We start from the raw sequence: 25,722 nt of genomic DNA, 5'->3' as shown, positions 1-25,722 counted from the left end.
GTAATTCTCTGAAAACGTTTTATAAGCTACAAGTTAACAAATTGCCTCATCGCCTGATCAACAATTTGAAACTTTATGTAATTACAATACTGTATGCTACATAATCTCGTCTGTTGGATTTATTATAATGTATAGTTTTTACTCTGCTCATTGGACGTTATATGGCCAAAACCCATGGTTTACTGGTACATATTCACAATAAAATACATTTGGGCTTTAATACAGAATAGTTTATGTGATTACTGTAATCCATTGCACGTTATCCGAAAGCATACCTTTGTTATCACTATTCTTCGTAAGTTTATTTAGTGGATTACGTTGAATTGATCGCACTAACTGTATCCTATTGCCTATTTGTGTCCTAAATCAAAATGATGCCTCTCAGATCTCTGCCACGGCGGTCTCGTTCACATGTTTGTTCAAGGAACTTCTCCTGAACGGAAAGCCATATCGACTTTATTTCACCAGACGACTGTTTGTCTTAGGAACATGGTGTTAATATGGCGTCCATTATGGCTGCTATGGCTACACCACCTCAACAGAAGCCACATCACATGGAGACTTTCACCTGAATGCTTATTATTGTGCATATGTCTTTGCTACACCACCTAACATAATTCACATGAAATGGAGGCATTCACCTAAGTATTATTATTGTGTCTTGTTCTCACTGAATGAAAATAGTGATATCTGATATCCAATACGGTCACTAGGAAGATCAGTTTCAAACATTATTATTGTTATTTCTGCTAACTAGGTATCATACGGACGTTTCAGTTCACCAGAATAATTCTTATGCATTTGGTCTTAATTGAAATTGTGCCGATTGCATATTTGATTTAGCGGAAATATTGACAACATTGTTACATCTGAAGTGCATTGAGGATAGATTCAAAACTCAAGAATTAGGAAGATGAAAAGGATTTTACCTTTGATTCCTTGAAACGTTATTTGGTCAGAATACAGCATTATTATTGAAGGAGTATTATGTTTGCTTTCTTTGTAGCAAGCGATGGAACCAGCTCAGCAAGACCGGACATATTCTGGACAAACAGACCTGATCACAACTGAAAAATGCCAAGCATCTTTATGGAGAAGATCTTTGCCACCTGGAAAGAAGTATCATGTCTTTTTCAGTTATTCTAGTTCAGACATACATTGGGTAAAAGAAACTGTCGAAAGTCTGGAAAAAGACTACGGATTTGTTTGTTGTGAGTATGATCGAGATAATGCTCCAGGAACACCGTTGTTGCCATTTGCTGAGAATAGCATCAAATACGCGTGTAGAACTGTTGTAGTAATGAGCACGGAGGCGTTTAAAAGCGGTTTTGTTTTGCACGAAATTCAAATGGCTTTAATTCAGGGTTTCGACGAAGGGAAAAAATGTGTTGTTCCATTATTATTGAAGGACTGTGAAGTTCCAGGTCACCTGAGTGTCCTAAACTATATTGATGCTCGGGATCCCAACAAGAGAGACATTTGGTGGCCAAAGTTATTAATGGAGCTGGAAACCCAAGGTAATCACTACTGGTTCGAATTGAAGTAAGAGAAAATAATATCTTTATTGACTGTTGATCAGTTGGCTTGATACAATTATATGCTTTGCAATGCTCTTAGACAAAAAGGATCCGAAGTAATTTCACAAATATCATCAAATTCTTTCAAATGTTTAAAACACTTTCCATCATATTTAAATTGATATGGAGCAAACTATGGAAAGGTTTATTGCATAAAATGAAATTGCATGGCAAATATAATCATGCATATAGGCTGCATGGCAAGACGATGAATTTCAAATATTAGACTTTCAAATAAAACTGAAAGTACCTCCTCAGAAATCATTAATGATAACCGAATCGAAGTTCATAATCAGCATCAGAGCATCAAGACATGTCATGTCTGTATATTAAACATTTGTTTCTGAATTATGTATGTACTAATCAGTAGAACTTGAAAATAAACTCTGTAGCATTCCTGCATCAAGATCTTTTAGGCCTGTATATTTTAATTTGTACTTAATCATAGGAACATAAAGATATTGAGATACAGTTACAGTCACCTAAAAACGACAGAAAATGCAGCTTAGACAATCCTGAAAAGACAGACCCAATTTCAACATCAGCAAACCAATGAATCAAAGTTGTAGGATCTGGAAACTGAACATTCCTTACGTAAATTTCGAACCTAAACATTATGATCTGGGTCTTCAGTAGTTATATTCGCTGGGTTCGTCACGCAACCTTGCACCCATTGCAGTTATAACAAGCCATGATAATATATGCAAGGTAATATGACGCACATTTTGATCAATGTTTAATATTTTAAATAATACAACATATTGGGAATTTTATTTAAAACCCATTGAATTAAATGCACCTTCCACACAATTAAATGCACCTCCCATACAATTAAATGCACCTCCCAAACCTTTCTTCTTCAGTTTGTGAGGACAAAGTGTCTGAGACGATACCAACAGAAGACATGAACCATTCAGCTGAAGAAAGCAAGACCTTGGTCAAAACAAAGAAAGAGCTTGTATGTTGTACTCTCCGTATAGCTGATTACCATCCTTCTATAAATAGTCAATCACTCTAACACAAATTAAAGTGTATGAGTAGTGAAAGGGGTCACCCTAGCGACAATGGGAATTAGCATTACAGAGACCCCTGGGTCACTCTAGCGACAATGGAAATTTAACATGGAGAAAAATCGTGGGTCAATCTAGCGACAAGGGGAATTAACATGGGAAAAAACCCTGGGTCACTCTAGCGACAAGGGAAATTTAACATGGGATTTTTTTTTTTTAAATTTTTTTTTAAAAAAATTTTTTTTAAAAAAGGGGTAGGCAATTCAAAGACTATCTCTTTTCGAGAAATATGGCTGGCCCTGAAAAGGGCCTTTGGGTTTTATGTTAATCTATTCATTAACATAAATGGCACCGCATTGGTCTTCTTCTTGTTCTTAGGCTACGTCTCACTGTTGGTCCGTACATCAGCACTCTTTTTAGGCATCCTTGTCTTTCGACGTAGATCCTACGTATCCACAGGCTGGTGTTTGTCCTGTGGACAACGGTCCACTTCGATCGGACATACATGAGCAAGTCTGTCCGAAACATCATGGAAGACACAAGGGTGGATGACTCAACTGTGGTCCACATCTTGAAGCGACGAGAACAGGTGAATCAATGCAGTCAACGGCGCTTATTTATAGGTACAGGTAGGATTGAAACGGATTGAGTTCATTCACCAATCCAAACACGCGTTACAAAATTCAGCCAGCCGCATCCAATCCGAAGAGAGCAGTCTGTGACGTCACGTAGTCAATATAGATCTGCTAGCGCTTGTGTGCAGTCAATCTATGCGACAGTCATTCAACATGACGGAAACTCAGAAAACGATCCATTGGGGTGCACCAGCAGGGGAGACTGCCCAAGGGAACTCGGACTTACTTTCAGAAGAGGTGAATTAGGATTTTGTGGATTTTCTCTCTTCGCAAGAATTTGTTCCGGAACCTGCGTTACCTTCTTCATTACCGCAAGTGGAAAATTTTAGACAGAGACAGAAAGAAGAATTGGAGAAATTTATACAACGACAAAAGGAAGCGGAACAAGCTTTTCTCCTACAGCAACAGCAACAAGAAGAAGAGGTAAGAAAAAAACAACAGCAGCAACAGCAAGAAGAAGTAGCAGCAAAGAAACAAGAGGGTGAAAATCAAACGGTCACGGTACTGTTGGACATTTTAGCGGAGTTAAGAAGTCTGAAACAAATGTATCAGACTTCTTTATCACGACCGAAGAGAATACGACCTTCCCGAGCCAAACACGTTAACCCTGTGACTAAGCCTACCGTACCACCCTTAGTGATTTCAACCCAATCATTATCATCATCATCATCAACATTACGCAGTCCAGAAGTAGGCCTTGGCCGTGGCAAAGGCATAAGGCAGTTAAAGCTGATTGCTTAAACTCACCCCTACACCATGAAGAAAAAGGCCCTTTTCAGGGCCACCCACATTTCTCGAAAAGAAATACAATTTCAATTTGCCAATAACTCAAAAAAATAAACCTCACCCATGTTACCCTTATAGTACGTGTCTGTGTATGAGTGCGTGAGTGTAGCTTCTTATTTTAAAATCACAACTCAAAAACTCTTACCTTATATCATTCATTTATTCTTTTTTCCATTTTTTACAATCCAATTCACAATTCACAACACAACACTTTAATCAAAAGTTCATTGATTTCTCCTTGTTTAGCCTCTCTGTTTTTTGAATTTCTTCACCGTTACACTCTTTTCCTCTTCTTCTTTCTCCTCGCTTTCTTCCCTTCTTCTTTTCTTCTCGTGTTTCTTTGCCTCATTTAAATAGAATTGTCTTTTTTCTTCCTCTTCTTCCTCTGAAGAATCCCTCTCTTCTTCTGAAGAATTCCTCTTTTCTTCTGACTCCTCTTGTTTCTTTTTGGGGCAATCTGGAGACCAATGTCCTTTTTCTTTACAATAATAACAGGTATCTTGACTTTTATCCCCTGTTTTTTTTTTCTTTTTTGACGGTCTGGACACTCTGAAGACCAATGCCCTTTCTTCTGACAGATATAGCAAGTATCTTGACTTTTATCTCTAAAGGAAGGAGAGTAGTCCGTAGGCTGGTCTGAAGAGAATTTTCTAATGACCCCTCGCAAAGCTCTGACGAAACGTTCCATCTGGTTAGTCTCTTCCATCGTTGTGCTCGGCTTGAGAGTGAAATGAATAGTGAAAGGACAAGACACACACCCTTTTTATATACGCTGGTCTGCTATGACTATAAAGTAGTTTATGGTGTTTGAACTTGAGTCATTTGACTTTTTGCTTTCAAGATGAAACGATCCCATTCATTCGAGAAGAAAGAAGAAGAAAGTAAGAGGCAGAAACGTGATCTATCGCCTCGTACCAGGGCTGAAATCTTGGCACAAATTCATGCCAGTGATTTTGAAGAGGACATGAGTGAACCAGAATCCGAACCCTCTAAACCAAGTTCATCACCCTTAGTCAACCCTGAAAAGTATTATTCCATTCGAGAGACGGAAAAGCGCTCCTCTAGAAAATTTAGAACTACGGCTTACAAATACACGGTGAAGTTTAAAGATTTCAAGGCTGAAGTGCCGTTAGAGAAAGCAGAAGTGTTCATCACTGAGGTGTGGGATTCTTTGCTCACTGCACTCAAGCGACAATGTCAACCCAAAGAAGACGATCGCTTGAGACTTTCCATACAACACGACGGTTTGAAATCCCCTGTTTGGATCGAGTTTAGCACCCCTGCAGAATTGACTGCTTCCAAAGTCATGGACAAGATTCAACACGTACAACAATCTAATGATCAGTTTGACATCACCGATGGTAAAGCCACACTGGACATGACCCACGTCTCTCCTCCTCAAGGGACAGGACGCAAAAAGATGTTATTGGTGGACGACCTTCGCAACACCAAAACGAGTCTCGTCCGAATTCACAACCCTCAAGACCAGATGTGTTTAGCCCGTGCCATCGTGGTGGGACGAACCTATGCCAACAAGAACGACACGGCAGAATGGAAAAGAACCTGGAAAACTATTCAACGATCCGACCGAGCCAAACAACGAAACGAAGCAGAACTCCTGTTACAACAAGCCGGACTGTCCAAAGACACACCCTGCGGCATTCCCGAGATGCAAAAATTGCAAGATGCCCTAGCTCCACGATACACCTTGAAAGTGCACCCTCAAGAAGTGCGCGGACCTCTGTTGTTTCGAGGCCAAGACTTTAAGGACGGAAAATACATTCATGTCTATTATCACGATGAACATTTCGATACCATTACCAGTATCACTGGATTCCTGGGATATGTTTATTATTGTGAGAAATGTGACTATGGTTATAATAATCGAGAGCAACACAAACATTGTGGATGGAAATGCTCAGGATGTTTGGCCTCTCCACCCTGTCTGAGCGAAGAACCAGTGCCTTGTTCAACTTGTCTGCGCACGTTTGTCAGCCCTACCTGTTACCAACAACATTTGAAGACGCAAGGTTCACAGAAGAAATGCGCTTGTCAACTGCTGAGATTGTGCCCTACGTGTGGACAAGGCATACGTACCAATAATACCAAGGCACACGTATGTTCAGGAAAGAAAAAATGTCACATTTGTCACCACATCGTGGACTTGGAACACCAATGTTACGTGCAGAAATACCAACCAGAGAAAGAGGATGGTCACAAGAAGAAAGGCAATTTCATCTTTTTCGATTTCGAATGCATGCAAGAAACCGGCATTCACATTCCTAATTTCTGCGTGGCTCATCGAGCGTGCGAGAAGTGCATTCAAGAACCTATCTTCAGTCATTGCCCTTACTGCAGCAAGATTCCCGGAGGGCGTGAAAAAATCTTTCGGGGACCAAACACGTTAGCCGATTTTGCCCAATGGGTCTTAGACCCCATCGACAAGACGTGGAGCCAAGAGGACATCGAACGTTACGGAGATTGTCATCGTCATGCCACGGTGATGGCTCACAATTTCTCCGGATACGATGGACAGTTTCTTCTCAGATACTATACGGAACAAGGCACCGAGCGTCCTAAAGTGACTTTGAACGGAGCCAAAATCATTTTCATGCAAGTGGGACAAGTACAGTTTAAAGATTCGATGAGCTATTTGGCCATGCCTTTGAGTCGAATGCCTAAAACGTTTGGAATGACAGAAATGGCTAAAGGGTACTTTCCACACTTTTTCAATACGGAAGCCAACCAACACGCCGTTCTACCCCATTTACCAGAGGCTCACTATTACGACCCCGACAACATGCGTACCGAACAACGAGAAGCTTTCTACGCTTGGTACCAGATTCACGCCTCGGACCCTTTCGACTTTCAGGAAGAAATGCTAAAGTATTGTCGTTCCGACGTGGACATTTTACGACGTTGTTGTGGAAAATTTCGAGAACTGTTCATGGAACACGGAGGGGTCGATCCTTTGAAAGAAGCTTGCACCATTGCCAAAGCGTGTTCCTTAGTGTATCGACAACGATTCATGCCTAAAAACACCGTGGCTGTCATCAGTCCTCAAACGACCCACTTTGTCAAGCGTCAATACTCGGTCAAAGCCCTACGTTGGTTACATTACTTGTGCGACAAGGAAGACAAGTGGATTCAGCATGCTCGCAACGGAGGGGGCGAAAAGACCATCGGAACGTATTCGGTCGATGGCTGGGACTTAGAAAACCCCAAGATCGTGTACGAGTTTAACGGTTGCTTATTTCACGGATGTCCCGTTTGCTACCCTGACCGTGGCACTAAAAATCAGTTTTTACAACGGACCATGGAAGACCTGTACCAGGACACTTGTCAGCGACGCCTAAAGTTAGAACAGCAAGGATACCAAGTGGTGGAAATGTGGGAACACGAGTACGATCACCGTATGAAAACCGATCCCGAGTTTAAACGCCTCGTGGAAAGTTACCAGTTCATGGACCCGCTGAACCCGAGGGATAGTTTGTACGGAGGAAGGACCAATGCCACCTGTTTGCTGTACCAAGCCAACGAAGAGAAAGGAGAAGAAATCAAATACTTGGACGTGTGTTCGCTGTATCCTTACGTGTGCAAATATTGTCGCTTTCCTGTAGGGCACCCGCAATTGCTGACGGAACACATCGACCTGGTCAACATTCGACAATACGAAGGCTTGATCAAGTGCAAAGTTTTGCCTCCCACGAACCTATACCATCCCGTCTTACCTCACCATTGTCAAGGCAAACTGATGTTTCCCTTGTGCCGTACTTGTGCCGAAACGTGCAACCAAGACCAACCTTGTCAGCACAGCCAGGAAGAACGTGCCTTGACGGGAACCTGGGTCAGCGTAGAATTGTTCAAAGCTATGGACATGGGATACCAACTGTTAGAAGTGTACGAAATTTGCCACTTTCCCAAGACACAACAATACCGCAAGGGTGACCCTACTCAGAAAGGCATTTTCGCCGACTACGTGGATGCCTTTTTGAAACTGAAGCAAGAAGCCAGCGGCTATCCTTCCTGGTGTCACACTCCCGAAGACCAAATACAATTCAAAGAGAAATACTACGAACAAGAAGGTATCTCTTTAGACCACATCGAGAAAAACGAAGGGAGGAGATCGTTTGCCAAAGTGATGTTAAATTGCTTGTGGGGTAAAATGGCACAACGACCGTGTTTACCCAAGACGGAATATTTGACAGAACCTTCCCGCTACTTCCAGATGATTCACGACAAAACCAAATACATGAAACACGTGGACGTCGTTCGAGAGAATTTGATCTTGGTCAATTACGAAGAAGATCTGGACTTTGTACAAGACGACCCTTTTGGAAATGTCATCATTGCGGCTTACGTGACAGCCCATGCTCGCTTAAAATTGTACGAAGCTTTAGAACTGTTAGAAGAACGCGTCCTGTACTTTGACACGGACAGTTGCATTTACATCCATCACCCGATTCATCATCACCCTAACATCGAAGGAGACCGTTTAGGAGCCTGGACAGACGAGCATCCCGACGACAAGATTCTAAGTTTCGTCAGTGGCGGTCCCAAAAATTACGGCTACGAATACCGGGACAAACAAGGAGAAGTGCACACGACGTGCAAAGTGAAAGGACTGACTCTGAATTATCGTACCAGTCGAGTGGTCAACTTTGGGGTATTGAAAGAAGCCTTGCAATCGGGAGAGGATGGAAACTTTAAAGTGACCACCTATCAACCGAACAAAATTGTACGTTTACCCACTCACCACATCGTCAGTCGACCCTTGGAAAAAGTCTATCAAATCGTGTACCAGAAGCGAGTTCGACTTCCCAATCATTTCACCTTACCGTACGGTCACACCGGTATTGGTCTGTATATAAAAAAGGAACCCTAGGCAAGACCGATAGTTCATTGTGACTACCAAGACCGAGCGAACAAGATGAATACTTTGAAAAAGACATCGTTTCAGTTTGGGGATTGTAAAAAAGTTGTATCTTCCTCTAGTGTGACTAATACTGGATGGATAAGACCCATGCATTGCGACGGAAAATGTCCGGAAGGAAACTGCGATTGTCCATGTGGTTACCATTGTAATTGCGTAACGGAGTTTGCAGACGAGTGCGATTGTGAGCCTTGCGATGGGACCGATGCTGTACCTTGTGACCTGAGCGATGCCGTAAAGCATCATGGGAACTTTAGTACCCCTACCCCTATCATGGAAAGTGATGCTGTGCGTGTCAGACCTGTGGGATGCGAAAGTGATGCTGCTCGTCCTCTTGGACATTTTACTGGGTTTCGTTTTAAAGGGGAATGTCCACCTTCACGTCTACCCCCCTACGGATGTCATCCAGCCCTGAGCAAACTCCTGTTCCTGTCACCCAACCCTCATCGAAACGAACCTGTGAAAGACGAATATTCGTTCCCTGTGCGTTTGTCGGAATACTGCGACTTTGAAAATCGGCTTCAATCGTTCAAAGGAAAATGGCCTAAGTATCTGGGAGGACCGACCCCCGAAGAATTAGCCAGAGCCGGATTTTTCTACTTGGGCGAAGGAGATAAAGTCAAGTGCTTCAGTTGCGGTGTGTCACTTCACCACTGGGAACCGCAAGATTCGGCCTACGTTGAACATGCTCGATGGTCACCGAATTGTCATTACTTACCCTTAGTGGGACCGAGACATTGAAGTAACTTCTTACCATAATAATTTGTTCATGGATACTTTACAAGAGAACATTCGTGCTTTGCCTGTGGAGTTGAGAGAACGCATTTACCGAGAGCTGGTCAAAATACAAGTGAAACGTAAAGAACAATTGCATCCGTTACGTCACCGGTGTTTGAACCACTGGTACCTGAAGGCTATACAAGGACTGATTCAATTGAAAGTGTTCCATTGGACAGACATTGATCAACGATCCTCTAGTTTTAAAAAGGATTGGTTTGGTATGGACGATTGTAGTTATATCATTGTAAACGTACTGCATCGAATTCCAGAGGAAGAGTTAACGAATTACCAACATCTTAAACACAATGTCAACTTGGTGAATGAGGAAACTTCTGAACGAATTGTAATGTGTAGATTAGTGACTCAACGATTTAAATTCGACACTGAAGTGAAACCATGTTTGTGCAAAGAGTACATTTCTTGTGTCAGACCAAAGAGGATTTAGTATGACCTATTCATGGATACTTTACAAGAGAACATTCGTGCTTTGCCTGTGGAGTTGAGAGAACGCATTTACCGAGAGCTGGTGAAAATACAAGTGAAACGTAAAGAACAATTGCATCCGATACGTCACCAGATCTTTAACCACTGGTACCTGAATGGTATAAGAGAACTGATTCGTCAGAAATTCTTTCAATGGTCAGACCTTGTTCAAAACTTTGAGGTCGCTAATGATCGACATGTTCATGATTATGGTTACTTCGAGATTCACCTACAGCAATACATTGAGGAAGACAAGTTAAAGGATTACCAACATATTTTACGTGGAATCTACTTAGAGGAAGAGGAAACACCTAAACGAACTCTGACGTTTCGGTTACAGTATGCAAGATTTAGATTCCCTACTGGAGAACGAAGATCTCTGGCTAGAAAGTACGTCTATTGCATCCGAAAAAAAGAGAATATAAAAACAGGCTGCCATGCCACGGTTTATGTCACATGTCATCCAACAGATTCCGTGGAAGGAACTCAATGACCATATTCAAACCGTGGATCATTACCATCAATTATTACAAGAACTGTATCCATTCAATTTTGGACGACAAGTGGTGTGTGTCTTAGTGACTTGTTTTCTGGGATTTCGTTTACCAGCCGATTCTTTGTGGACTCTTTACGATCAGTACTTACCACCTCCATGGCCTTAAATGGTCACGAAAAACTCCTTTTGTTCAAAGCCTTGCGTTTTCATCTGGATACTTCTCGACCTCAACAGGAAAAAAAGATTCGTCAACTTTTAGCGACCCAAGACGTGTATGACGATGTGTGTGTAGCTTGTGACTTACACCCTCATTGGACAGATGTTCGTGATTGGAAAAAGGGGGGTTTTGAGGCTTGGACCCAAGAAGTGGCCCAGTATGCACAAGAGTTGTTCAAGGAAAAAAGTTACTTTTCAACCCGTGTTAGTGACGGTGCCAGAAGAACCCGTCACCGAGAACAACCACTCGCTTCAGGACAGGACTGTCATGGACATTCCTGAAAGGTCATTCCGGGAGGACACTTGTGTGACATACCTCATGTAGAGACTGTAAGAACATTACACACTGTCCCTAGGACATCTTGGTTACCCAAAACATGTTGTACAGACACTTGTTTATATTTCACTTTGATCGCTTTGCTGTGTTTTATATTCCTGTACATCACTATTTGGGTTGTATGTATTTTTGTCTTTCGTGTTCATATTTGAAAAAAACATTCAATAAACGTGTTCTGAAAAAGTATATAAACTCTTGTCTTGTTTGTTTTTCGTGTCACAAGTGACATTTCTCATACCATGGCTACCTCTGCTGTCTCTGCTCCCTCTTCCTCTACTGTCAAAGTCATCGACGAACACTTAGATCGTGCCAGTTGGGAGGCTTTGTATCTTCGCCATCCCTTTAACATGCTCATTGCTGGACCTAGCGGTTCGGGCAAAACCGAATTCGTCAAACGTTTGATCGAACATAAACATCATTTGATCGATCGGCCCCCTCAACGGATCGTGTGGTGTTACAAAGAGTGGCAATCGGCGTACAGCCTCTTGCGAGAAAGTCAAGGCGATTCCATCGTGTTTGTGGAAGGCATTCCTAAAGAAGACGATGGCATCGTCTCTGACTCCCGTCTAACCCATTTGGTCATTTTCGACGACATGTTAGGAGAAGACGAAGAAGAAATTAAACTGTGGTTCACGCGCAAAGGGCATCACCGTAATGCCAGTGTCGTTTACATCACCCAAAATTTGTTTCAACAAAGTAAAGCCCATCGCACCATCAGTCTCAATGCGCATTACGTGGTTTTGTTTAAAAGCCCTCGAGATAAATCGCAAGTGCAAGTCTTAGCCAAACAGTTAGGAACGCCTTGGCTGACTCAGGCGTACGAAGATGCCACTCAAACTCCACACGCCTATTTGCTCGTCGATTTGAAACCTACGACCCCCGAGGATTTGCGATTTCGTACCCACTTGTTTCACCACTGGTGCCAAGACGGAGGGCCTGTCCTGTACACGTCTCCGTCCTCGACTTCATTTCACTCCCCATGAAAAAAAATCTATAAAAACCTCAGACCCTTTTTCGTCTGTCTCACACAGTGTGAACATGACGTCCCTTCAGTCGCATCTTCCCGTCAAATTGATTCGTGCCTTGTATGGCATCAGCCGAGAAAAAGATCCACAAACACGAGCCCGTGTCTTAGAAGCTAGTCTCAAAGAAGTCTTACGATGGTTCACGGTGACGGCACGTCAATTACTCCAAGGAATCATTCAGATTCCTCATCAAACCCAACGCTTTTTCGATCGAAACAAAGTCGCTTTGGTCCAACTGGCCGATCCCCGCATCGACACTCAAACCAAAAAACAAATCATTTTGAAACCTGGAGGGAGCGGTACTCTAGGAGGGGTCATCATTCGCTCACTCTTAAGATGGGATCCTAATGCCCCCAAAGTTATCCCCAAGACAAAAGTTCAACGAAGCCCCAAGAAGAAAAAGAAAAAGACCAAGTCCCCAAGAAGAATAACTTCTCCAGTGGCAGGACCCTCCTCTTACCAGACACCACCCCGGAAAAAGAAAAGAAGCCCCCAGAAAAAGAAACAGAGAAAAAGTCCCCAGAAAAAGAAAAGTCCACAGAAGAAGAAAACTAGTCGCAAGAGAGGCACTTCGGCCAGGACGCAACCTTACACTCGCAAGCCACGACCTGCCACAGCGTCTCCGGTAGCCTCACGTTTGTCCACTTCTCCGTTGATGTCACCAGGAACTGAAGAGTACTTGGAGACGTTGATCACACCAAGAACTTCTCCGTTGATGACCCCAAAAGAACTTCCCCAGTGGCAGGACCTTCCCATTTAGCGGCAGTGGCTGCTGCTCACAAAGTACCTTCTCCCAAAATCAAAGTCCAACAAAGATCGGGCATGTTACAAAGTTTACTGGATTTGTCCAAGCAAGAACTGGCTCGATTTAGTCCGTTACGTACCCCTGCACGACGTGTCATGCCTGTCCTCAAACTGATAAAACGTAAAGACAATCAGTGGCGACGCGTTCCAGTATAAAAAAGGCCTGTGACCGAGTAGGGTATCAGTGTTTTTAGGTGCTCCTAAAGACTCAAAGATGTCACCCTCCAGAAAACCCCAAGGAAAGAAAAGAAAAGGACTACCACCACGTTTAGCCAAACATGGGGACCTGTTATCTGTCCTGTCCAAAGCTTCTCCACCCCTACGAAAAAAACTCATTCAAACGGCCTCCAAAGAGGTCATCGATACCGTGTGCGAATGTTGTTTGAACGTTTTGAAAGGCACGATCCCTTTGTCCAAACACCAGAAACAATGCTTAGGCAAACATCGTCACGTTCTTCGGAAAATGGTTCAAAAGAAAATTCCCATTCGTCAGAAAAAGAAGATGTTGGTCCAACGTGGAGGCATTTTACCTCTCTTGTTAGGCCCCATACTGAAAGGAGTCTTGGGAACCATGTTGGGAGGACTGATGGGAGCAAGATAAAAAGGCCTTCGGAAGTCCCAAGATCTCAGAATTCACCCCTGACAACCCCATGGAAGGACGAAAACTAGCTTTAGTGCCTTACAAACGATGGATGGAATACCATCGGTGGCAAGAACAACGCACCCCGCATTTACCTCCCAATCCCAATTTGAGCGAGATGTCCCAGTTACAACACGAATTGCAATCCTTGCTGGATCGCCAAGATTTGTCCGAAACAGAAAAATCGCAAAAGTACGGTCAACTCTTGCAACGAGTACAACTCTTTCACCAGAAAGCTTTAGACGAAACAGCTTTACCCACTTTGAACGATTTTAAGACCTTGATGAAAAGTCCAGCACCATCACCAGTACCACCAGTACCCGCGACCAAGACAGAAAAAGGAAAAGTAGAAGAAGAAGAAGGGTTTCAAACTCCACCAGAAAAAGTACGCAAGTTAACAACACCACCTACCTCCAGAATTGGATGGATTAAAAAGATGATGGCCACCCCTTCTTCCTCACAAGAGAAAAAGAAAGTGAAGACAGAAGTGAAGACAGAAGTGAAACAAGAACCGATATCCCCCGCTCAGACATCCTCCTCCTCATCTTCGACACCTATTGCTGGCCGCACACGCAAAGCATTGCAATCCAAGAAAATACCCCAAGAGAAAAAGAGTAGCCTCTTCCAAGAGTGGGTGCCTTATTAACACACCAATCCACACAAAAAAAAATGGAAAAAGTCTTAGCCAGCATTTACTACGATCCCTCCCATCCTGCAGGTTACGCAGGAGTTCAAAAATTGTATCGTGCTGCCAAAACGCGACTGAAAAGTCTCCGTTTACCTCAAGTGCAACGATGGTTACAAGAACAAGCTACCTACACTTTACACAAACCCATTCGACGCAAGTTTGCCAGAAGTCGCACCCGAGTGGAAGGCATCGATCATCAATGGCAAGCCGATTTAGCCGATGTCTCTCATTTGGCCAGCTACAATCGCGGCTACAAATATTTGTTTTGTGTCATCGACGTCTTTTCCAAATTTGCCTGGGTCGTGCCCTTGACTTCCAAATCGAGCAGCGAGTTAGTGCGAGCCCTGCAACGGGTGTTGAAACAAAGCGGTCGTCGCCCTCTTCGATGGCAAACGGACAAAGGCACCGAATTTCTGAACCAAGCTTTCCAAAAAGAATTAAAGAAACGTGACATTCATTTTTTTACCACCGAGAATCCCGAAACCAAAGCCAGCATCGTGGAACGTTTTCAACGTACTTTGAAAGAACGCATGTGGACATATTTTACGCATCACCACACTCTGAAGTACATCGACATCTTACCTCACCTGGTGCAAGCGTACAACCAATCTTACCATCGAAGCATCGGACGTGCCCCGCAAGACGTGACTCCCGACAACGAAGTGTTGGTGTTTGAGCGCCTGTTCGGTACGTCCCCGACGAGGGCTGTCCCCAAGAAAAGTGGAGAGTTGGCCGTAGGAGATTGGGTGCGCATTGGCAAAACCAAACGCACTTTCGACAAAGGTTACTTACCTAACTGGACGACCGAATTGTTTCGCGTCACTGGACGAGTGCATGGCCGTCATCCTGCCGTCTATAAATTGGAAGACATGAACGGAGAAGTGCTCAAAGGAACGTTTTATTTGCCCGAGTTACAACGTGTCACCAAAAAAGAAGACGACGTGTACGACATCGAAAGCATTCTCGAACGCAGAACCCGTAAAGTGGGCAAACGACGTGTCAAAGAAGTCAAAGTACGTTGGAAAGGATATCCACCCAGTTTCGATTCTTGGATCGACGCTTCGCAAGTCATCGACTATAAAAAGAAGAAGTGACCATCATGCCCTTTCACACAGCAGCAGACGAAGCTACGTCGACCAGTCCTTCTTCCCCTAGTTCTTCTGTGCAAGATTTACAAAAACAACCCTTGTGGGTGTGGTGCGGAGAACGTGTGCCTAAAACGCAAATCGTCTTTTTCTGCCAAATCTTCGTGGTGTATTGTGTCATCGGGGCAGCCATCGCCAATTTGAGTTTGCAACAAGGAGACAAACAATTGTGGACCATTTTATTGAGCAGTTGCATCGGTTACCTACTTCCCAATCCCTCCCTGAAATTCTCCTCGAACGGGAACGTTGTGTCCAGTGCCAGTGTCAGTGCCAGTCACCACTCCAACAACCACAACCAGAACCCCATTTTGGGCGGAGACACGCCTCTGACATCCACTAACCCCTCGGACAGCCACAGAACTCTGGAATTATGAGTCACCAAAACCAATTTTACTTAACCTTACCCAGTGACAGTTCCATGGAGGTGTTTCCCAACAACACGTTGTGCTGTTACACGGCCAAATTACCTCAAGCCATCCCCTTAGATCACGAAGCCCATTGGGAAGTGGCTTTAGTAGAAATGATTCACCCGACCCAAGTCCTCAATGTCCTTAACAATCAAAATACTTTTAAGGTGGAAGTTCATGACAAACCATTGCAAGATGAGTTGGATAAGACTAGTAGCACATATACCAATAAAACCTATGATGAGAAAACTAAAACGTGGACCTACAACTTGTCCATTCTCCCAGGCTATTATTTCAGTGGTCATCATTTGGTCAGCGCCATAGCCTCCAAGTTTAATGGTGTGTTTGGGGAAGCTTTTAAGAAGGACAATGTCAAGAACAAAAGTGTGACCATGGAGTACCACAAAGTAGCTCGTCGCTTCTTGATGAAATTTGAGCGAAGTAAAATCGTGTCCATTGAATTTTGTCCTGAATTGTTTGACATGTTGGGCGGGGACATGGAACTGAGGAAGAAATTAGAACAAAAAACACCACCCGAATTACCAGTCATTTACGACAACGTGACTTTTGGCCAGTATTTTCGTACCCCGGTAGAACTGAACCAAGGACTGAATTTGATCTTTGTGTACTCCGATGTGGTGGAATACAACGTGGTGGGACACACCTCCGTGCCGTTACTGCGTGTCATTCCTTTCAAAGTGGATTCTGCCACGAACGCTGACGAGGAAGGTGGAAACACTTACCACGTCCACCGCGAATTTGTCCATCCTCACTATTTGCCGGTCAGCAAGTCGTATTTGGACACGGTCAACATTACTATAAAAGGAGATTTGGGACAAAATATTCCATTCACCAAAGGAAAAGTCACGGTGAAACTCCATTTTCGAAAACGGTTCTCTCACGACTCGTAAGTCATGTATCCAGTGTACCAAGGGGTGGCTCGACAGCGAGGACACGGTTTAGGAGACATGTTAAAATCGGCCTTTCGTTCGGTGGCCCCAGTGTTGAAACCGATGGTGACACGCGGATTGCACGCCTTGAAAGATGCGGCACTGACACAAGGGCAAAGAATTTCTCCAAAATGTCATCATCGACAAACAAAACCCTAAAGAAGCCTTCATGAGGGCTGGCAAAAATGTCTTGCTGCAAACGGGCAAAGACATTTTGGGCCGACGAGAAACACCTATAAATGCCCTGCACGCTACCGAGTCAAGCATTCAGCAAGGACAAGGCAGAAAGAGACGACGAAGAAGAAAACACCCTTTCACCAGACTTCAAGCGAGAAAGGCCAAGAAAAGAAGAACCGTTCGAGACTTAGACGTTTTCGATTATTGAAACACAGAACAAAATGATGCACCGAGAGTCTTGCGCTTGTTCCAAGACGGAACTGGATCTGTTTGCCATGCCCCCCACCATGATGACCATGCAAGAATCCCAATGGGTGGAATTTAATCCCGTCTCCTCACTGACCGATTCCGCTCCCATCGAGTTTGAAATCAAAGGACAGCCCGAAGATTACATCGATCTGAATAGCAGTTACTTGTACTTGAAAATCCAAGTTCTAGATAAGGATGGTAATGAAGTAAAAGACGATGACGAAATAGGTCCCGTCAACAATTTCATGCATTCCTTGTTCAGTTCAGTGGATTTGTACTTGAATAACAAACTAGTCAGCAGCAGCATGGATACTTACCCTTACCGTGCCTACTTGGAAAATCTCTTGACGTACGGAATAGATGCCAAGGATAGTCATCTCAATGCCTGTGTGCTGTGGGTAGCTGACGAAGCGGGCAAGTTAGACAAAACAGATACATCCAATTCCAGCTTTGAGGCAAGAGCAGACAAAATCATAAACAAGAAAAGTTTAGAACTGATGGATCGTTTGCATTTGGACATGTGGTTGCAAGAGAAATATTTGCTGAACGGGGTGAATGTCCGCTTGAGACTGAATCGCAGCAGTGCCGCTTTCCATTTGATAGCTGGTGATCCTACTAAGCCTCCTAAAAGCATAATCCAGGAGGCCAAACTCTACGTACGACGCGTAGAAGTGTTACCTAAAGTGGCAAACGAAATCAGTCAAACGTTGAGCAGAACGACTGCCAAGTATCCCATCCGACGTGTGGAAGTGAAAACGTTCACCATTTCAGCTGGACTGCAATCCATAACCGAAGATCATCTGTTCCAAGGACAGTTACCCAAACGTTTAATCCTTGGTATGGTCTCGAATTCAGCCTTCAACGGAACCTTCAATCAAAATCCTTTCAACTTTCAACACTTCAACGTGAAGAAAGTCGAAGTCAGTCGCGATGGCAAGACCTTGTGTACCCGACCTTTCGAACCTGACTTTGATCCCAAAAAACTGAATTACTTGAGATCGTACTTGTCCCTGTACGAAGCCACCGGTCAGTTAGGAACCAACACCAGTCACGGCATTGATTACAAAGAATATGCAGAAGGCTATGCTTTGTGGGCTTTCGATTTCACTCCAGACCAAGGCAGCGACGTGGGACATTTCCACCCTATAAAATCTGGCCAGATTCGTGTGGAACTTCAGTTTGCAAAAGAACTAACAGCAACAGTGAACGTCATCCTGTATGCAGAATTCGATAATACCATAGAAATCAACAGTTTGAGAGAAGTCATTCTAGATTATTAGAAAGCCATGGAAGACTGTTATCCCTCTTTACCTAGTGGAGAAACTTTGGAGATGGAATGTAAGGAGACCGTGGAAGGAGAAGAATCTCAAGACAAAGACGAAGAAGTTTTGATGAAGTCGAGATGGCCAGAACAAGAAGCCCATTTAGTCTGCTGTTTTGCCAAACACTTGGTGGACAAAATGACGGAATTGATCAAGAAAAATTGCTATGGATGTCAAAACGATCATCCCAATCAAATTCAACACGATAAATGCCTGATGTTGAGTCAAGAAGAAAAATTGGACGAGTATCTGGACGAAGCTTGGAGTCTCATCTCGAACGAAGACGTGTTGCACCAGTGGTATAAAGACTTGCGTGAACATTCTTGTCCACCATTAACCACTCAAGAGATCCATCGTATCGAAGCTCTCCTGAATCAGAGTGAGGAAACAGAACGAATAACCGTTTATTCGTCAGACATTTTCAAGCAAAAAGTCAGGATCGAATTGACGACGTATTATTACCTGTGAAGAAGAAAACAAACACAAAAAAATGGATACCTGGGAACTTTATTACCTTTTGAACCACAGTTCGTATACGTCTTCTTGGAATCCCGTCGTCTGTGCTAAAGATGAACTCCCTCATCGCAAACCTAAAGACCATCAAGCTTACGTGATCAACACGGACGACAGTCATCTCCCAGGAACCCACTGGGTAGCCGTCTACTTTCCTCAAGAAGGCTGTGTGGAATATTTCGATCCGTACGGATTGCCCCCTTTGGAAGACGATATCATAGACTTTATGAGAAGAAATGCTCAGACCACCCGATTCAATAACGTGAAATTACAAGGCACAGATTCCTTGGTGTGTGGACAATATTGTGTGTATTTTCTGCATCATCGCAGCCTGGGCTATTCCTTAGAACATTTAGTGACTCATTTTGATCCTCGTTCTTCTGCTAGAAACGATGTGAAAGTAGATAGATGGTTTTGTGACCATTATGCTTATCTTTTGTCTCAAGCTAGGAAACGTAGTGTCCATCAATGGCCTAATGATTTCCAACAGTGGAAATCACAATTTCATTCACAACGTTGTCAGCCTTGTTTAAAGTAGATTGAATTTAAAGAAAAAAATTGTTTGATGTTATAGTGTTGGATTATTGTTAAAAATGTTGTTGTTTAGTGTTAAGTGATTTTTTGAATAAAAAATGTTGTGTTTAGAAAAAATGCCTTTGTCTTTTGTTTAGCTATAAGAATGTTGGATTGATGCTCTTTCATTTCTTACTATCCCTCTCATGAACGTTGCGGCTCGAAAACCGTGTGGGGGATGTTTTCCTTCACGTCCGCGCTTTCACTTTAAGAACCGGGTTGTTCCCAGTCTAACCATCCATTGTCGACTCATCCTCCTAAGAAGATGTGCTCCAAACTAGCTAAGCTCAACGAAGCCTACGTGAATTTGCATAGGGTCAGACACAGTCTGATACCGAAACCAGAAGAAATAGAGAATGTGAGAATGTTAAAAATCACTGAAGACCTGATAGAAGAGCTCTTCAGAGAAGAAATGAACAGGGAGAAAGAAGAATGGACAGAGAAGTACAGACTTCAGAGACAGCAGCAACAGCAGCAACAACAGCAACAGCAGCAGCAGCAACCTGAAGCTGACAGAGGCTTTGTCGATTGTCGTATCGACACCAAAGAATTCTTCTTCTCTTTCCGAAGAAGCAGACCTATTGCCAGAAAGTCTATCCTCAGAGGACATCGCATTCTTAGAAACTAAAAAAGAATGCCAAAGCAAAAAAACAAAAAACAGCCCTTTTCAGGGCTACCCAATACTCTAGAAAAGAAATAACTATTAATTTGCCAATGTGTGTAGGTAGAGTAGTGTGAAAATAAACACTAACTCTTTCTTTAAAATATGAGGGTATGTGTTTGTGTGTTTGTGTTGGTAAGTGATAAAGTAGGTTGGTGTGAATAGTAGATTAAAATGATGTTAGTTTTTTGGGCTGTTTGAGGTGTATATTTGGGGTTAGATTGGATTGCTTTGCGTATGTGGATAGTCTATTGAAGTGATGGGTAGCATAAAAAAGTGAGTGAGTGTTTCTTTTAGGTCCGCGCGTTGTGGTTGTTTTTTTGGTCATGATCTAGGTAAGATGAATTTTATGTTTTTAGGGGATGTTTTCCTTCACGTCCGCGCTTTCAGTATAAATTGAAACTCGTTCGGCAGTCCAGCTACCCTTGTTGATTGATCAACACCAAAAATGAACACGAGACTCGAGAAACTGTTGGAGCTTCATGTGCATCTGGAATATGCCAGGCGCATATTAAATGAACTGGCCGCTGAAGCCATTGTCGAGGAGGGAAGGATAAGAGAGGAGGAAAGAAGAAAAAAAGAAGAGGAGGAGAGAAGATATAAAGAAGAGGAGGAGGAAAAGGAGAGAAGAAAAAATTTCAGAATCCCAGAGAGTGAAAATTGGGATTCTGAAGCGACATATCCTGCCTCTGCTCTCTCCCCCCAAAAGGTAAAAAGTAACTGGGGGATAAGATGTGTATGTGGCGCCAGGCCTGGAAGGTGCCACCATTAACCAGGTGTCCATGAAGTTCCAAACAAAACAGCCCTTTTCAGGGCTACCCAATACTCTAGAAAAGAAATAACTATTAATTTGCCAATGTGTGTAGGTAGAGTAGTGTGAATATAAACACTAACTCTTTATTAATAGTGGAAGTGTATGTGTTTGTGTGTTTGTAAGAGCTCAGGTATGTTGGTGTGAATAGTAGATTATGGGTTTCTAAGCAAATGTGGAGAGTATAGTTAGGGTTATATTATATGAAATGAGAAAAGTGGGATGTTTTCCTTCACGTCCGCGCGATGTTAGGTCATCATCTAGGTAAGATCCATTTTATGTTTTAGGGGATGTTTTCCTTCACGTTCGCGCTTTTCGTATAAGATTCCACAGTATTCGTCGTTCAAACCATTCTGCAAAGAATACAAAGAAGATGGCGTCAAACCAAATGGACAAATTACAAACCTTGCAAGACGTTTTAGACAACTTAGGAATAATGGAACAGATGCTATTAAGACTGGTTGAAGACCATTATTCCTATAGTCCCCATCGTGTAAAGATGGAAATTAACAATTTAAGGAAAGCAAAGGACAAGATTAGTGGTGTCATGAAAGAGATCAAGGAGGAGAAGGAGGATGAAGAGGAAAAGATAAGAATAAGAACATGGAACGAAAAAATTGAAAAAGAAGAGGAAAATGAGAAGAGGAAGAAAGAAGAAGAGGAGGAAGAGAAGAAAGAAGAGAAGGAGAAAAAAAAGAAGAGAAAGAGTGTTGGAGATAAAATAAGAAGTTGGTGGAGGAAAAGAAGAAATTAGAAGAAGAAAACCCAAAGGCCCTTTTCAGGGCCAGCCATATTTCTCGAAAAGAGATAGTCTTTGAATTGCCTACCCCTTTTTTAAAAAAATTTTTTTAAAAAAAAAATTTAAAAAAAAAAAATCCCATGTTAAATTTCCCTTGTCGCTAGAGTGACCCAGGGTTTTTTCCCATGTTAATTCCCCTTGTCGCTAGATTGACCCACGATTTTTCTCCATGTTAAATTTCCATTGTCGCTAGAGTGACCCAGGGGTCTCTGTAATGCTAATTCCCATTGTCGCTAGGGTGACCCCTTTCACTACTTGTATGCGTTAGCAAAATAAAACTGATGGGAAATTACCTCAGATCGGAAGGAATGACGAATAGTGCGAATGATGATTCGGAATTAAAAAGTGAGAATATTATTGTTTCATTCAATGCGCAGGGGAACATTTTGGGTAGTTATGTCATTGTTATTGTTGCTGATATTGTCGATTGGCTTTATTTGACGAAACACGTTGGTCATTCATTGTATGCTCACTCCCTGCGGACTCAAGGATGTAGAATATATCCAATGTACTTTCCCTGTACTCCATGTGGACTCAATCATGTAGAATACACCAATGGTACCTACTGAACTTTCAGAAGAACTTTTAGAAGACACTTAACGTACCTTCCTGTAATGGATTCAGATTCAGGGATGTATACTACAGTCACTGTACCCTTCTGCACTCCCTAAGAACTCGTGGATACTGTATGCTCCCAAAGCGTGACGCAAGAGTTGACTAATGGAGGCAGTAGCTAAGTGGTGAGCGAGCTTTACCAGTAACTGAATGTACGGATTCAAACCTTACAATCAGATGTACAGGTTCAAACCTTACAATCAGATGTACAGGTTCAAACCTTACAATCAGATATACAGGTTCAAACCTTACAATCAGATAAGTCTGGATAGTTGATGTTGGTGTGTACATAGGCTCGGCGATTTACTCAAATTGCATGCTTTAGCATGCACTATGCAAGTCATCATATCCTACATCATTTATAAGAGACTCTTTCGAACTTGAAAGATGACTGGAGAGTACCTTGACTATATGCAAGACAGTTTCTTATGATCATTTTATATCATTATAGGATCTTTCAAAACTAAAATGACTGTCAATTTGATTTAATACAAGCTTTTTGAATGTAGACCTTAAAATTTATCTAAATATCGGTATTATTATTATTGCAACCATTGCTTCATCAGACTTCCATTTTCCTAGTTACATAGCGTAGGTTAGATGAATAGTTAAAGTTGGAAAATATGATTTAATTTGTTTTCTTCCATTCAAAATACTTCCTAGATTTCTGTTTATAATGTATATCGAAAGATCATATGTAACGCATGTAAGTGAACTCGAGCTAACACTTGCCGCTTGAGTATAGATATATAGTTGGTTTAACTGCTTTCGACATACGTCACCAGCAGAGTGCTTATCGTTACACGTATGTTCCGCTCAGTATCTAGGAACAAACTCCAGATGGCGGGACGTCAGTATTAATCAGGTACTGCTCATCTGTGATGGCCGTCATATGTTGTCTTTACATCTGAGACAGAGCCAACTAGACGCTCTCTCTCTCTCTCTCTCTCTCTGTCTCTCTCTGTCTCTGTCTCTCTCTCTCTCTGTCTCTCTCTCTCTCTCTCTGCGGCCCTGTCCATTGCTTGGACAGCTGTCTGCCGTGCCCTTCCTTTTATTCTCAATACATACTATTCATAAATAAAATTCATGGTAACTACTTTTGAATTACCTTGTAATGATTATTAACCCTATAATAAAAACGATTGAACAAATAAATGTGCATGCGGATGTTTGTTTGGGATCAGGAAATTCTGTATTTATATCATCTAGGTAGACAAGACACAACCTAATTCTGAAACAGAGCGGCTTCCATTAGTAGAGATGTCCAAGGACCCTGGTAATCTTGAAGTCAGAAAACTAGATAACATTGCCAGTTCTGGAATAGACACGCTTCCATCTGTAGATGTTTCCGAGGACACCGTGGAATACAAAGTCAACACACAAGTTAACACTAGTTAGTTACAAAATAACGTGGTCGCCGAATATAAAATCACATCTTCCCAGCCAATTGCATATTTTGTGCAAATTGAAATGCATTACATTTTATGAAATATTTGCCACAATTTGTTATAAACATTATCCACTATAGCATCGGTATATTTATACTCAAATTTTGATTTGAGAAGAAATCAATCTTAAACTCACCACTGATATTTTAATGTCTAAAGTGACCTACTGATGTACAATATAAGTATTAAAGACATTTTCCTATTGAATGGCCAATCAATGAACAAGATAAACGTCATATTATTAAACTTGTTTCTATAACGTGAGCAATTGGTGTAAAGCACAAACGTTGAATGTTTACACTGTTTATATTAGGTTACCTGCTAATGAATATAATAAATGTAAACATTTACACCTTCTATTAAGTGACATATTTTTGTACTTTATACACGTTACAATTTTACACTGGTTTCTAATAAGTGGCTCTGATTTAAAAGTACAGTTTTATTTTCTCTCAGTGTATAGTTGAACAAATTGGCAGCGCCAAACTCTTAGTTGCCAAAGCACACAGCAAATATGGGGTTAATGACAAAGTGAAGTACAAGTATATGATATAGTAACACAGTTCATATCAGACGAATACATGCATTTTAGGACACAAGGGTTAATTTGCGATCTTGGGAAATGTTTATTCAATATCAATCATGTTGTCACTTTCATTTTTGCGTAATAAACATCCACATAGGATGACCTATTTGATGTTGTTGAGTTGTGTATTATTGATACTGTACACCATTAGGCTTATGAAACTTTAACAAAACGGATGTCACTTCAGTGCTTTAAGAACATTTAACATACTTAGTCAGTCTGTGTACCTATGGAAATTTAAAAATGTGTATCGGTACTTGGCAATATACGAATTTAAAAATGACAAGAATAGGCTGGCATAGCTCTCGATAGAAATATTATTAAATTACTCAAACATTTTATGCAAGTAGAACAATATTAACAATATTTCATATTTTCCAAATAAGGAATGCACTTTCCGAAAATCTAGTGCGATAGGCATGTTTTTCTTGGTTTATTTTCTGTTTTACCCTGTTACAGCTGGTACAATGCATTGTTGTATATCTAAGCCGAGATGCAGATTCTTCCCATGAAATGTTGCAATACCATACGTACTATAAGCTATTGAATGGTAAATGCAATAAACCAGCCTTCTTCAATCCAAGATTGTCGAGGATATAGGTTGGATGCGCGGTAGCCCCATCTCTTATCACATTTTATCTTAACGTTTATATCATCAGAAATAAATATAAAGGAGAAAACAAATTTTCTTAATAAATTATGTTTCTCTGAAAATACTTTAACACCCTTAATACTTCCCCCATCGTTCCAGCTTACCCGTTTATCCATAGCTCAGGTTAAATCTAAAGACATCTTTCGGAGGCAAAGGGGAGTATTGGCAGTGGTTATTGCCCTTTATCTGTTTGATAGGAGTTCTTCGTCTTTTTGGATGGTAGTACATTGTATCTCTATTGCTAATGTGATCGGGTACATATATTTGAAGAAACGTAATTCATTTAGAACATATGCTTTCTCAATATTTCTAAGAGGATTTATTGAATGTTGCTGGTATCTTGTTATAACACATTTCCCCATAACATGTTAGTTGTCGAGACTAAGTTTATGTACTTTCAGACT

General features: G+C 41.9%; 1 protein-coding gene across 1 annotated transcript in view; it reads left to right on the top strand.

Moving 5' to 3' along the window:
- The first annotated feature begins 1,132 nt into the window (after positions 1-1,132).
- Positions 1,133-25,722, top strand: part of LOC149789654 (uncharacterized) — a 43,152-nt gene continuing 18,562 nt past the window's right edge. Inside the window, exons 1-3 of the mRNA XM_089971674.1 lie at positions 1,133-1,517; positions 2,441-2,535; positions 23,842-24,025. Coding sequence (XP_089827800.1) covers positions 1,301-1,517; positions 2,441-2,535; positions 23,842-24,025 — 496 coding nt within the window. The 5' untranslated portion in view covers positions 1,133-1,300. The remainder of the gene's footprint in view (positions 1,518-2,440; positions 2,536-23,841; positions 24,026-25,722) is intronic.

The sequence above is a fragment of the Sinohyriopsis cumingii genome, chromosome 10 (genome assembly GCF_028554795.1).
Source record: "Sinohyriopsis cumingii isolate HCF-2022 chromosome 10, ASM2855479v2, whole genome shotgun sequence".
Lineage (NCBI taxonomy): Eukaryota > Metazoa > Mollusca > Bivalvia > Unionida > Unionidae > Sinohyriopsis > Sinohyriopsis cumingii.
This window is presented reverse-complemented; position numbering and strand designations above follow the sequence as displayed.